The 15,426-nt window shown below is 41.2% G+C and overlaps 1 protein-coding gene across 2 annotated transcripts in view; it reads right to left on the bottom strand.

Annotated features, from left to right (window-relative positions):
- The window catches only part of LOC123830851 (collagen alpha-4(VI) chain-like), a 102,034-nt gene that overhangs the window by 60,557 nt on the left and 26,051 nt on the right, over nucleotides 1-15,426 (bottom strand). For both annotated transcript variants that reach the window (XM_045857477.1, XM_045857478.1), the window contains 7 exons: nucleotides 11,960-12,505; nucleotides 11,027-11,581; nucleotides 5,215-5,549; nucleotides 4,083-4,161; nucleotides 2,023-2,168; nucleotides 1,797-1,889; nucleotides 134-187 (listed from right to left, as the gene is read on the bottom strand). In XM_045857477.1, the coding sequence (XP_045713433.1) occupies nucleotides 134-187; nucleotides 1,797-1,889; nucleotides 2,023-2,168; nucleotides 4,083-4,161; nucleotides 5,215-5,549; nucleotides 11,027-11,581; nucleotides 11,960-12,505 (1,808 nt within the window). The remainder of the gene's footprint in view (nucleotides 1-133; nucleotides 188-1,796; nucleotides 1,890-2,022; nucleotides 2,169-4,082; nucleotides 4,162-5,214; nucleotides 5,550-11,026; nucleotides 11,582-11,959; nucleotides 12,506-15,426) is intronic.

Raw genomic sequence — 15,426 nt, 5'->3', positions numbered from 1 at the left:
TTTTATTTTCTAAACCCATTTTAAATAGCACAAATGAGAAAAACTTTCATGACATAAGTGCAATTAAGTATTGCTAATATTTGACTCATTTTACAATATCCCATCAAAGAAAAAAATAAGACTCAATACTAACATGTTCACCTTCGTCACCAGGATAGCCAGGTAATCCGTCAGGCCCCTTCTCTCCCTGAGAGGAAAAGAAATCAAAATAAATCACTTGGACTCTAAAGTCTTCATTTCTCAAATCTACAGGAAATAAAAGTTGTTATTAACTGAGTGATGTGTCATTGAGTTGACATTTTATTGAGAATCTACTAAACATTGAGCACGATGTGCAGGGACCTGTAGAAACAGACACTCCTGATCAATCTCACAGTGCAAACATCAATACCTGTTTGGTTTAATATAATTGGTACAGCAACCTATTTTTATTCTTCTAAAATAACTTTTTAAGCCATTATGTTATGAAAATCCAAGCCAAAACTAGTTCCAGTTAAATGTTTATGGAAAACTGTTATTTTTAAAGAGGCCTTTGACCTTGTTTGACAAAACTCAATAAGCAAAAATGTTACCACCATATTACTTATTTCTGTGTGACTCAGCTATATAGCCTTCCTTTTTTTTTTTTTACTTCTTCTTAGATACCTAAAAACACAAACTATTTCTTCTCAAGAGAATTTGGCTTTCCATTTTATAGCCAGATGTGCTCATTTAGTCTAAAACCCGGTCGATAAAACATGGGAGCCATAGTGTATTGGTGATCAACAAAGATAACGAAAGTCAATTCAACCAACCATTGGATTTTAACAAACAGAAGGAGCAGAGAAGTCAAAAGTTCAAAACACTCTCATCCGTGACCTCTGTGGCAGTTGAAAACAAAACAAAACATGTCAAGAGGTTCCCAAGCTTGATTTTCTGATTCTCCCATCTGATGTTTAAGAATATGATGGGGGCAGGGATACTATAGCACTAAGTTGTAACTACAATTTATTTTTCAAAAAATAAGTACACACTTTATACTATTCTAAACTAAAATGGATCCCCAGAGTCAGCAAGAGCTCATTGCAACCACCTCATGGGAGACCTCACAAAGAGAGTAGGTAAAAAGATGGACAAAGCCAAGGGGTCTGACTCACCCTCACACGTGGATTTGTGACTCTTCCCCCACCATGAAGCTTTAGTCCCTATGATCATGGAGCCTTGTTTCCCTGGGTGCCTGAGGGCCATTTCTAAGGGGATATTCTCCCTTAAAAGTGTGCAGCAGTAATTCCCTATCACGTAACTCAAGAGTTAGCACGTGTGAACAGTGATTGCTTCCTTCTTCAGCAATTCATGCTGTCGAATGAGAGGTTAGCAGGAGGGAGAGGGGCGTTGACTACTTAGTAAAGAAAGCTGATGGTGGATAAGTGAAAATTTTGGAGACAAGTAAAAACTTCTGTGTAGTGAGGGAATCTGTGAAAGTATTTGTCAAATAAATGTCAGTAGGCAGCATCATAGAGTGGAAAGAATGGGAGTCAGGTAGCCGGGGTTTAAATTCTAAAATGCCTCTCCGTAATGGTGCAGCTTTTGGAAAGTGATGTTCCATCTGTGAGCATCAGTTTCAGACCCATTAAGTAGCAGTTACTTCCAAGGTTTATTAAGAGGGTAGAATTTTTCTAGAATTTTTCTAGAATTTTTCTAGAATTAGAAAAACTGCGTTAAAGATATAACACAGAGTCTGGTATATAGTCACCGACACTCACCTACTTAAAATGTCATCTCTTTCCCTCTCCCATCCACACCCAGGAAATTCTCACCTTCCTCCCTGGGTTCCCAGAATCACCTCTTTGCCCCTTTTCTCCAAAACACTTTGCATATGTATTGCAGCATGTCCTTTCCATGATTGTGTCCTGAAAGACAGAACCCATGTCACATAATGACTTTTTTCATCAGTTAACCTATATCCCATTACACACTAAGGAGACAAAATTCATTCCCTCAGGTTTTTCAAACCCTGTGGATGGTATTTAAAAATATACTTACAAGTTGCTTCAGTAAGATGCTTGGGAGGGACTGCAGTGTGATGCTCAGAGGCTGATTATATGCAAATCCTCTGCCAAATTCCAGCTCCTGAAGCTCTTCCAGTTTATGTACACTTTCCAGGCCAACAATGAGGAGCGCAGAGAATCCTTCAAGATACCAGCAGGTGGGCAACTTACTTGTATGTCTTTTGTTTGGTCTTTGTTTTGATGCCAGATATTCGACCACCACCCCACCCTTCCTATTTTTGTTCAAAGCCAAACTAGCTCATGGCATTCCTTCTTGAAGAAGTGGGAACTTCAATGCCACCAGCTGGAAGTTAAGCAGTTAGGCAGAACCAAAAAGGACTCTCATAATTCTTTTGCAGTCCCTACTTTTTTAGTTCATAAATGGTTTTCACCCATTGTTGTGTTGTTACATCCTTTTAAACCCATTCGTGATGGAGATTTCTGGTTTTGCTCTTAGAAACTGTGGCATCATTGGAACTGCTCACAAATACTCTGGTTGCTCCCCAAAAGGGCACATGATAAGATTTTGCTTCTTTGGAAAAGTTATAAACTCTCCTTAAGCCTCAGTGCCTTCCCAATGAAAATATTACCTATCTCATGGAAGTTAGAGCTGTCCACCTGGTTTGCTCTGACCAACAAAATGTGTACAGCATGATATGTGTCTCCCCCTGAGAGAAATTTTAAGAATAGAGAACAATCTGCCTAATTTCTTTTCCCCTGCCACAGGCATAGACCCCTCTTTCAGCCTGGGTCCTTGAGTGATGAGCAGGCAACATATACGTGTGGGCATGGGGCATAAATGAATAATACAGTCTTGCTTCTGTAAAGCACTGAGATTTGGAGATAGTTTGTGACTGCAGTCTAACCTAGACAATTCTACTGAATTTGGAACTATCGGATCACCTGGATTTGTCCACACAGAGAACAAATATGAACAAGGACACCTCATAGTTGGCAAGGAATTGCTGTTTCTAGAATTTCAGAACAACCATTAGTGTTGATATGTTGAACACTAAAGTCACACACACATCAGCTTCCTGCTATTGAAAAGAAAAAAGCTGCTTAACAACCTTTGGTTAAAGGTTGTTACACATAGTCTTCATTATTTCTGAAAATAAATTCCTGGGCCTAGCATGTAGGCAAAGATTGCAGTCTTCTGTCATAGCGTCCCAAATTTCTTCCAGAAAAGTTGCAACAATTTAAACTTCCAGTAGCAATGTATTTGGTAAATTTAGTTGGGAACAAACTGTCATAAAAAATATTCCAACACACTGTTAACCAAGGGAAAACATCATTCCCAGAACATGTTGGACACACCCCACTAGGAGGGAGAGGGATGAAGGGAGTTTGAACAAATCATGTTGCTGGTCGTTCACTCCAAGTTGCCTTGTGCCTTTATGTGGCACAAACGGGGAATAGCCAGAGTAAACAGGCACAGTTGTACAGAAGGTACTGCCCAGGGACACACAGCTAGGGGGCTGGTGGGTGCTGAAATGCAGCCAGGACACCACTCACCAAGCCAGGTGGCCAGGCACAGGATGGCACCCACCGGGGCACTGGGCATCTTTTTCCAATTTCACAAAGATGCCATATAGACTAGCAGTAGCCCTTGGAAATGGAGAAGGAGGGAGAAGTAGGGGGCACACAAGGGAGAAAGGGGAGTGGAAAGAGTAAAGCCCAGATTCAGGCTGATTCCAGGGTTTAGGAAAAAGAGACCTATGTGCCCTGAGGTAGCCTAACAGAGCAATCGGTTCCCACTCAGCGTGGAGGAGTTGCACCTTCACCCCTGCCCCCGCCCTCAAAAGCAGATGCCAGGCTGATAACTGGTGAGTCTTGTCTCAGAGAGGCCCTTGGTCAGGGTCAGGGATGGGGGCACCGCAGGGTCTCTCAGCCCTGAACAGCCCCCTGCTTCTTACGAAGAGGGAGATGGTAACAGCCTGGTGGGTACTGAGCTCCTATTGCCTGGGTCAGTATACAGGAGGCTTCACAGGGTCCAGTGCATCTCCGGCCCTGTGAGAGGAGTGAGGCCCAGGCGGGGCAACTCTGCGCACTTGCCTTTGCCACGGAGAAGCATGGATGTTTCCTTCAGTCTCTGTAAGTCACCATCCAGTCCGTCTGTAAACACTAAAAGGACCTGTTGTTTGGTGGGGGATGGGGGGGTTGGAAGAAGTGGGGAGGGAGAGAAGAAGAGAGAACAAAGGAGAAGGGGAAGGAGGGGGAGAAGAGAAGGGAAAGGGAATGGAGAAGATGGATGCTATAAACTGCACATTACTTTAAAATGCAAGACTAAGGTTAGCTTTTCTGGTTGTGTCCAGACTTTCACCCCACTCCTTTTTACCCACTTATTATTCATTTTATCACGCATTCATTTTTACTTCAATTTCTCCCAAGCTTCCCCTACCAAAAAAAAATTTTGGACCAGCTTAAAATGTTCACTTAAAAATACCTTCCAAAAAATCATCTTACAATATTTATCATTATTTATCAATGTAAAAGATACAAAAAATATGGCATTTTCTACAATTAAAACATGTTACCTTTACTCATAGAAATTTTTAATTTTAAAATATGAATTATACCAGTCAAGAAATAAATTCATTGGATGCATGACTGAAGGGAAAAATAAATGTAACTTTTAAAGCTTGGAGATGTCAAATTTATTTATTCTTAATAAATGTCACATGGGGTCTTGCAGTCCCTGGGGACTTCTGTGGGCGTAAAGTGTCAGGGCACTGAGAAGGGAGAGTCAGGCCACACTGGAGAGCCACTAGCTGTCACTGAAGACAGCACGGCGTGCGCACTGCAGAAGTGATGGGCCCTATTCTACCTGGCAACCAGTGACCTTCAGGAGCGAGGGAGTCTCAAAATATCGCCCAGTGATCTTTGGAATGGATTATTCCATAGAAGAATCTAGATCACTAAAGTGTGGACAACTTGAGGGAAGAGACTTTATCCTTTCATCCCCACTGTGATTATTCAACTAGAGCCTCCAGGGCTTAGTAAATTGTTGACTGGTCAAAGTGCATCTCCTGTTGGTTTTTACTGGGTAAGACTATGGTGTTCCTTTATGCAGGATCTCCAGGGAGCAACAGGTTTGTTGGCCTCAGTTACAAAACCTTAGCCCGACTTCCTCCCACCCCAGGCCCTGCCTGATGGCTCCGTAACATGTGTCCTCAGCACTTATTACCTTCACTTTAGCAGAAGAGGAGAGGATAGCATTATCTCCCAAGGATAGCAAAAAGTCCACATCCATATGGTTGATCTTGGCAGCCTGATGAACCAAGAACTTCTGAATAATTTCATTACTGTATTTGCCAAAGCCTGAGTCAAAGGCAAGCCGGCCTTCTAAGTCAGGAACCAAGTAGCGAAAGTTTGTGTTGATCTGACCGGAAGTGCTACAGCTGATGTTAGAAAGCACAGCCAACTGTTGCATCAGCTCTGGCAGTAACTCTTGAAGCTTCTCCCAATTTTGCCTTGTGGAAGTGGAGAGGTCAATTCCTACAGACAAATCTATGTTGCATTCTTTGAAGGTAGAGGAGAAAAAAATCAAATTAGATGCATAACCAAGTCCAGAAGATATCAGCCAAGACTGCCCTTGAAAAAAAATCCCAGACCACCCATAGAAGTATAAGGTTGTTGTTTAATTTAGGGAATAGTTTGTTACACAGCAAAAGCTCACCGATACACCTTATTTTGCTGTGCATAATGCACACCCACATTTTTGTTTGCATTATACAGGGGATTATTACATCCATGGTATATAATCATTATACCCATGTATAACACACATCCTTATTTTTCCCTCAAAAATTTGGGCAAAAAACATACACACTTTACATGGCAAAATACAGTATACTGTTTTATACCTCTACACCTTCTACTCCCTTTACCTGGTATCCTTTCCTATCCCCTCAGTCTAGGTCTTGTTAACTCATTCACATCTTTCAAGTAGCAGTTTAAGTAACCTCTCAAATAGCAGTTTAAACAGCCACCTCCCTAAAGTTCTTTTTGACTCCTGTCCCCAGCTCTTCGTGTTGAATTATCAGATTCCCTCGATTTACTTTACCGGACCTTCTCTACCACTCGACAAGGATTCCTTGCCAGCAGGACCGTGTCATCTTACTTTCCCAGTGCCCAATACAGACAGATGCTCATTAAATGTTTGACAAATGAACACAGGAATATAAATGAGCCTTGAGTTTCTTCCAGCACAAGCTATACTACTTCCTTTTCCCCTGGAAGTTTTCTTCCTCATTCACCACCCATGCATATACCTTGTTTCAGGGGAGCATGTTACAAAAGATCAGGCCTGACAATCATTCCCAATTTTCTGTTACTTCTACCTGAAAATTTTTAAGCCCTTCCAGAAGAGTATAACTAGAATTTGAAGGTCCATTGATCTTTTGAGGGGGGACCTCAAGAGTTGGAAATTTTTAGATTTAGGTAATAGTTAATAAGTTTAATAGGTAATGTATGCAAAAAAGCTATTTTTTCAGAACTGAAGACATGGCCCACCCTGACTCCAGGAGACCACAAGCAAGTCAACCTTTGTGCCCCAGAAGAATAACAATCAAGCTGGTATCTGAGCCCTCATGTTCCAGGGAGAGACACCCCACCACCCAGGACAGAGATAAAGAAAATCACCCCAGACACAGGACACAGGAAACAGGACTCAGATAGAAAATCACCAGTCAACAGATGAAAAGATGATAGGGAAATTACCAGACTGCAGCTTTTATCTGATTAACCTCTTTCCTGAAGTCCAAATCCCTTACCTATACCTTTTCCTCCTTATAAAAGAGGCTGGCTTGAAAGGCAATGTAAGACCGTCTGTTAGTGTATATAACCCACCATCTTCTCAGATCGCCAGCCATCTGAATAAAGCGCCCCTAACGATTCAATCCCTGTCTGTGCTTATTGGTTCTGGTAGTGACAGGCAGCATGAATACCGACTTTTCCAGTTTCACTTTCGGTCTAAGCACACCCCCCCCCCCCCGCCCCACACTCACAGGTAAATGAAATCATCCGCAAAATTCTACTGAAGAGGTAAGAGTTGATGGCCACAGACACACCTTGATTAGAATCTGAATGAATGTCGATATGTAACTTATTGGCCATAAAAGGGTCACTATCATTAATTACTTCCGGACAACGGACAAAACTTGGCACTGCCTGGGGCAAGGCAGGACATGTGGACATCTCCTCCTTGAACCAGCACACATTGGAGAACCTTGCTCAGAATCAATAAAAACAAACTGAACATGGTTGCAGGGGCAATTTTGAGAAAAATAAATAAATACCAGACCCTTCAGCAGTGAAAATGGTTACAAACAGTGGCTTAAAATTTCTCAGGGGCCTAAGATCAAGGGGTGAGCCCTGAGTTCTCCATCCCCTAAATATTATACTCCAGGCTACCTGGCCTAGCACATTTCTGGAGTTGCCAAGATAGAAAATGACTTCCCCCCTTCATTTCCTATATAAGGAACTGCGACACTCACATAAAACATCTTGGCTTTGTTTTAATTTTTAAATCTCTCATTGAAATTCACCAAAAGGAGTTCCACAGATATAAATCCCATTTTTATATCGGATCTGTTTTCAGAAAAAAAAAGAAATTTCCCTTTTGCAGTATGGTATATTATTTCAACATTTCTAATTTACATTTTCCCCAGGGACATTTCTGCTGGCTTTATTCTGTAACACAAGGAGCATTTCCTTTCACTGTTAATAGAGAGGGTTTGAATCTCATCAGATAACCTCCAGGGTCTTTATGATTTAGCTTTATGACCCTAGAAATCTAGAATTAATTAGAATCCAGCTATTATTAAAGTATCCAGCTAATTGTATCCAAAAAGTTGAAAGACAAAGCTGAAGATAAATATAAATCCTAATTTACTGCATGGTGCAAAATGAACTGAAAAGAGAAACCAGAATCCTATATTTCTTTTCCTCTCCTGGATAATACCCAGGTGCTTATGAACACAAAAACAGAACTTTATTTTCTGAAGAATCTGAACTGCTTAATGCAGGACGGCCCATAGTCCATGCTTACTAGAACACGTTTACACATGCACTCTTTTCAGTTGATTTCTGAGTTTGCAAAGGACACTACAAAGTAATGATATTCTTTAGACACCGTAAACAAAAATATTAACTTAATATTCTGGAAAACTGGCTTCAGCTTTTGACACCAGCTGCTGGGAAGTCCAATCCTGACTCCATTATTTTCCCATTTGCGCTTCTTAACCTGTCTTGTTTTTCTCATGTTGATACTGGAAACTGGGTATCATAATAACAGCATCTGCTTCACATGGGGTTGATGTAGGAATATTGGACTTATGGGTTCCATCATATACTCTTCTCTATGATTCCACACTACACTGTACTTCACTATACCGTCCTATACATCACTATACCACATCATACCATTCGCCAACATTCTGTGCTATTCTATACTACACTACTATCATGAGCCTAATAATGGCATTTTAGTCAATGACAGACATATATACATCTATGGTCCCAGATTATGATGGAGCCAAAAATTCCTGTTGCCAAGTGATGCTGTAGCCATGTAGGTCGTAGTGCAATGTATTATTGTTTGTGGCTGCCTCAGTTTGTGGATAGTAACGTGATTCCTAGAAATGCCAGGGGCATTTGCCTGGGCTGCAGTGAGCTTTCCACAGACATCTCTTTCGAAACCTATATTGCAACAGGACCAAAGCTTTGGTTCTTATTACATGCAAGACACCCTTCAGCAATAACCATTAGAAAACTTTGAAACAAAAAGTTGATTACTTACAGGCCCTGGGGTATACAGGCACTCCAGGGGGAACACAGCAAGATTACAGGTGGAGAGAGAGAGTACAGAGGACTGGGGTCCTGCTTTTATTGGAGTCAAACATCAGGAAGGAGGGGCTGTTTCACAGTTCACTTGTTATTGGTTAATTTAAAACATATAAGGGTGAATTTAAAGCACAATAAAAACAAGTGATCCAAGTGGTCAGTTATCAAAATCAACCAAGATTTCTCAAACAAAGGAGCCTCAGTCGGGGAGGTGGCCTGACTCTTCATCTATTGAGGCAGGCACTGTGTTTGTTACAGACTTCTCTGAAGTAGATGTCCCTTTGAGATGGATGTCTTGGCAATGAAAGCTCAAATCAGGCACTTCATTTACAAAAAGAGAAGCCCACACTCAGGGCTTACACTACAATCACTCACGTGTTTGTGGTGACACTGGTGTAAACAACCCTACAGTGCCAACAGTCCTGTGAAAGTACAGCACCTACAATTACAGTAGCAGGATGTGCCATCTGTGTCTGTGTAAGTGCACTCTGTGATGCCCACAGAACGATGAAATCACCTAAGGACACCTTTCTCAAAAGGTATCCTCATGGTACAAATTGGTTGTTACAGAATAGTCCCGGGGATGTAAAGTACAGCACAGGGAATGATATTCTAATAACTATGTATGGTGTCAGATGGGTATGAGACTTACCAGGATAATCACATAATAAGTTATATAATGTCTAATCACCAAGGTATACACCTGAAACTAATATAATGTATGTCAACTGTAATTAAAAAATTTAAAAAAGATTTTTTTAAAAGAGGGAGAGAGATTTTTTTAAACAGCTCATAGTTAAGTGACACATGACTGTCTATCATACTATGTAATACTCTTCTACATTATACTATGTTTCATTATGCCATGCTGTACTAGCCTTGTAAAGTGTGATTTGAGAAACAGCAGAATCAGCATCACCTGGGAGCTTGTTAGTAACAGAATCCTATCCAGAACTTGATTCAAATGTATGTTGAAGTTTGAGAGGCCTCTGCTCTACTACATATACCAAAAAGCAATATAAAACAGCATTTAGTACACAAACTCTAGAACTAGACTTACTCAAGTTCAAATCTCAGCTTCGCTGTTTATTGGGGCCAAATAACCTAATTTTTCTGTGTCTTGGTTTCTGCATTGGTAAAACTGTATCTATTCAATAGGTTTATGTGAAGATTTAATAGTTTAATATAGGGAAGCCTTTGGAAGAGCCCCTGGCACAAACATAAAGTACCACCTGAAGCTTAGCTCTCCTAATGATGATGTGGTTGTGCTGCAGAATCTCACTTCCTGTGGGAAGGAGGTAGAGTCATCCATAAAGACATTCTCTGGGTCAATCACCCACTGAAAGGCAAATCTTGGGAAAATATCACAAGAACAGACCCAGACTGTTGGGAAGAGGAACCTTAGTCTCTGGACCCTGCTGTTTTGGATAAAAGCTTAAGGAGATAAAATGGAATGGAGGATGACCTTGGCCACGTGGAAGCAGATTAGCAACAAAGCAGAGAGACTCCCATCCAGAGACTCTAGAAAAGAGTGTGTTCTATTTCATATGAACCACTATCTAACTGGTATTACCGTATGTTTTGGACCGTAAGATGCGCCTAGGTTTTAGAGGAAAATAAGAAAAAAAATGTTGGAGCAAAAAATGTGGTAAAATATTTAATAACATAAATAACATAATATTTCACCAATGTAAATGTAAACAGAACTCAACAGCAGCATTACCAGCCATTACTCCTCCCAAATTGGGGGGTTGGGGTGCATCTTATAGTCTGAAAATACGGTATTATTCTCTGCTCCTATTTCTCTTTCGATATGCCCCAATCTTCAGTGAGTTGTGTTTACACATTCCAGTCTGGTTTCATCTATCTACAAGGGATAAAGGGAAGAGTTGTGAGGACTTTCCAGAGATAGAGTTCCGAGAAAGCTCAGGCCTCTGGAGGCCAGAGGAGTGACAGCGAGGGAATGATTTAAAGAATCCCCACGGAAAGGCGAATAACAGCGGTGGGAGTGCAGTCCAGTTGCCCTTCCCACAGGGCGATCTTTCCTCCCTCCCTCCCTCAGCTAGAAGGATCAGTTTTATTAAGGGAGCCAACAGGGTCCCTGACACTTATGATGGGCTTATGGATCAAATGGCAAACCCTCTGGCACTCACCTTGTGGAATGCAGACCTTGTAAAGAATTTCCTTCTCCAGGTTCTGCAGGGACTCAAAATTGTCTTGATAGTACACTTTGTCAGGGTCATTAGTAATCTGCAAAAGCTGGGACTTTTCAGCCCCTCCTACACCAATGGCAAAAATAATTATGTTTCTGTCCCTGAGGGCCTTGGCTGGCATGTCTACATCGTCCTGGGCCACCCCATCAGTGATCACAATCAAATACTGAAGAAGACTGGGTCTCCCTCCTCTTGAACTGTCAAAAAAAGGCAGAGTGAAATTCAGGGCTTTCCCAGTTCGGGTGCCATCGTTCATCTGCTGAACTTTTGAGATGGCTTCACGAATTTCCTCCTTGAGGAAGAAGTGGTCGAGCCTGAATTCTTCCTGGGGGTCCGAGCTGAACTGCAAAAGGCCAATCCGAATTTCATCAGCACCGATATTAGATTGATTCACCATCCTCTTCATGAATCCCTTCATTTTTTCAAAGTCTTTTGGGGAGATGGATTCTGAACCATCTATCAGAAAGATAATGTCAGCTTTCCTCTTCTTACAGACTGGTAGGGGTGGGGAGGAGCAGAACAGAACATTCACTTAGAGCCTGAAATTAATTATGAGCCCTCAGAGACAGTCTGAGGTGGCATATACACAACATGAAAATATTTTTAAAGGGGCGGGGGAAGAGGAAGTCAATGAAATAAATTTTCTATGACCCAGCACAAACCAGTCTCAAAATAGACACAGCTATATAATAAAGACATAAAATTTGGCCAGTTTTGTTCATTCTAGATCATGGTCATTCTGTGTCTAATACTCTCTTCTGGACTAGGGAATCCACATTTTGAGAATGAAACCTATTTGCATAAATTAGACACATATATTGTGGTAGGGGGAAGGGAGAGAGAGAAAGAGAGAGAGAGAAGAAAAAATCTTACTCTCTGAGGAGCAGATGTCTTTTACCACTTCCTGTTGGATGGCCTTCAAAGAATCAAACTCATACACGAAAAACATCCTGTCTTCAGCTATCTCCTTAAGGTCAGCAGTGTTAGCGTCTCTGACCCCAATGGCATAAATGTTGACTCTGTTGTTCCTCAATGCCTTTGCAGGCACGGCCACCTCGTCCTGAGACTGACCATGGGTGATGACTATGAGATACCGAGGTGTGTTGCTGCGAGCAGTGTCTGCAAAGACCTGAGCCATGGTTCTCAAGGCCTGACCTGTACTGGTGGCACCTCCGCTCTGCTGGATACCATCAATGGCCACATTCAGCTGTGCCACACTGGGATACTGGCTGAGGATGAATTCACTGTTAATTCGGTCTGAGTACTGAACGACTCCAAACTGTACTTTGTCAGGCCCAATATGGAACATCTTTATCACCGCCTTCATGAACGCCTTCATTTGAAGAAAATCATCTTGTCTGATGCTGCTAGACCCATCAATAAGGAAGTAAATATCAGCCTCCTCGATGTGCACACAGCCTAGGCAACGGGAAGAAGGAGCAACTCATTAGAAGAGAGGCGAGATGGCATGTGGTCCCAACAGAGCTGAGCCCCAGCTGCCCACTCAGCTGCTCAGCAACTCAGCCTGGACTGGCTGCCTCCTCTTCCTCTCTTCCATCTCGACTCCCCTTACCAGTGTGTGCTGGAGTCAGATAAACCACTCCCAGATAAACCACTTGCAACTAGATCCTTGTCTCAGAGTCTGTTTCTGGTGAACCCCGCTCAAGAAATGAAGTACACATTACTTGGCAGTCGTCAAATGGGGAAGTTGAGAAAAGCTAAAAATAAAATATCAGAGCATATTCGAACAGGTGAATTGTCTCAATATCCAATATTCCTGCTTCCCATGAAAGTCATACTTTTTTAAACATATGGGCACTTTCTAGAATTTAATTTAATTGATTTAAATGAATTTTAAACTTTTTGTTTCAGACTCTGTCTCCACCACTCAGTAGCAGGCTTGCCCCTTTGCATCTCAGTTTCCTAATCTGTCAAACAAGAATCTTAACATCTGCTCCATAAGTTTATTGTAAGGACCAAATAAGATTATGGAAACATAGAAGAGGCGAGTATTAAAAATTCATGGTGAAGGTCACCCAGTGTTTTGTGTGTGTCACCCAGCAGATTCCTAAGAAAGAATGAAACATAACTTCCTCCTCACACCTTTCAGGAAGGGCAGCTGAGCCTGGGGTTATTCCTGCCTGGGTTCCCTTGACCCAGGGAAGAACCAAGAGCTTCTTAATGTTTCCTGGGCGAAAGGGAAGTTGTCTGGGAAGGGAGTTACCTTCATTTGGGAGGACCTTGGTCCAGCCAATATGTGAGACACATGTACCAAAAAAAAGTATGTCCTGTTTATCTGAATGGATTACAGATTTCAGTGGGCATCTTTACCCTAGAGGAGCAGGCATTGCAAGGGGTGTGGCTTAGAGGGGTATAGGGAGTAGTCATCTGCCACTGCAGTGTTTGCTGAATGCTTAGAGACTGAAGGGAAAATGATAAAAAGAGGCAGAAACTTGGACTTTGCTGGAACCCAGCAAACTACGCTGGTGACAGGTAGATAGCTAGCCCAAATCTGAGAAAAGGGCCATGGTCACCCAGGGCCTTTGCACAGTCCAGAGGAGCCCAGAGACCTAAATACTGCCTGGTACTACACATTCTTGCATATCTTGGCAGGTGAAGGTTTGGAGGCCATGGTTGGGGAATGAAAGCAGAAAGATATTTCTTATACTCTGGCTGCTGCTAAGCATCCACATCTGTTACATACACAGAGTGCCTAGCAGAGTGGCTGACAGCATAGCAGGTGACCAATAAACAGTAGATATTATAAACATTAGGATCAGCCAGGACAGATTATTTACCACTAAGCTACCCCCAACCCCAACTCCTTCATACTTTGGACTGATTTTCCTGACTTCAGGTTTTGTTTTAGCTGCTATGCTGTCTGAGAAAGAAAACAACTCTCAAGTTTTGATGCTATTTGTGAATTAGGAGACAAAAGGAGCCTTCTCTTCTTTCCTGCAGATCAGAAGCGAGGAGTGCACAGGGAAATGAAATTCATATTTAATGATTTTGTTCCTCATTTCTAGGACAGAGAAAGGGACCAAAGAAAAAGATGGGAATTTATTTATTTTAAATCCCTAGACCTCAGCACAAAGTAAACAAAAAATCACCAGGACATGTAGTGATTGTTTAAAAAAAATAAAAGTGTAGTCATTTTGCCCTGAATATATACTGTATTTTTTGAACTATAAGACACGCCTTTCCACCCACAAATTTGGGAGGAATAATGGTTGTTAATGCTGCTGTTGAGTTCTGTTTACATTTACATTAGTGAAATATTATGTTATTTATGTTATTAAATATTGTACCATTTTTTGCTTCAAAATTTTTTTCCTATTCTCCTCTTCTAAAACCTAGGTGTGTCTTATGGTCTGAAAAATACAGTAATCACAAGCCTTGAAGTTTTAAGTCCATTATCAATATTTCAAGTTATCTTCTTTCTACAATTCTGATTTGAATCTAAGAAATACTAGCATGGGTGGACAAAAATAGACAAGTAGACTGACAGACACAAAGATAATTATAATAACCCGTCAGTGGCAAACTTTGGATTTAAAATTCAGGTAATTTGACCCCAATGTGCACATACTTTACTGCTATGTTTTGTTTTGTTTTTTTATGTTTTGTTTTGTTTTTTAACTACACATACAGAGTAGTTAATCTCCTGGGGAGATTGTCTGGGGAGCCAATCTCCTGCAAGTGGCTCCCCAGATAAGCGCCTCCTTGACTGAGTTCTCCCTTCCCTCTGTAACACTGAGCAATATTTGCATAATGCACTGCGTGCCTTCAGCCGGAGGCTTCCCAGGTGAACGCTGCATAGTTCTACTTTGCTTAGCAGAAGAATAAGCTTACCAGGAGCAATGCGTGTTTATCCTCAGCCTGTTCATGGCAGATTTGTTATTATAATTACACAACAAATCAAACATGGTGCAAAATCAGCAGGATATGGGTATGAATAGGAGAGGTTTCTGACATCTATGAAAACCAGGTTAACTGCTTAGAGAGGCCAGTAAAGGCAAGTTGTTATCAGAGAAATTACTGGTGTACTGGATAGCACTGTAAAAGATTGAATTTTTGAGATCATAAAAATCAATAAGGATTTCTATACTCAGATTATTTCAAAAGTGGTTATCTTCCCATTTCAAAGAAACTGGAAACTATAGAACATACACTACTGCGTGATTGATAAAATACACAAAATTCCAATCAGGAAAGCTCATATTCAAAGAAGCATTGGCCCTACATGAAAGATTAAAAAACTGATGTTCATTTATTAAGTCAAAAAGTTTTAATTTCAAGAATGTTTATATCTTTCTAAAAATGATTTCCTGCTTTATATG

This window comes from Phyllostomus hastatus, unplaced genomic scaffold, assembly GCF_019186645.2.
Source record: "Phyllostomus hastatus isolate PE091 unplaced genomic scaffold, TTU_PhHast_1.1 phas_scaffold_129, whole genome shotgun sequence".
NCBI classification, from domain to species: Eukaryota; Metazoa; Chordata; class Mammalia; order Chiroptera; family Phyllostomidae; genus Phyllostomus; species Phyllostomus hastatus.
Note: the sequence above shows the minus strand (reverse complement) of the source record. Positions and strands in the feature narration are given on the sequence as shown.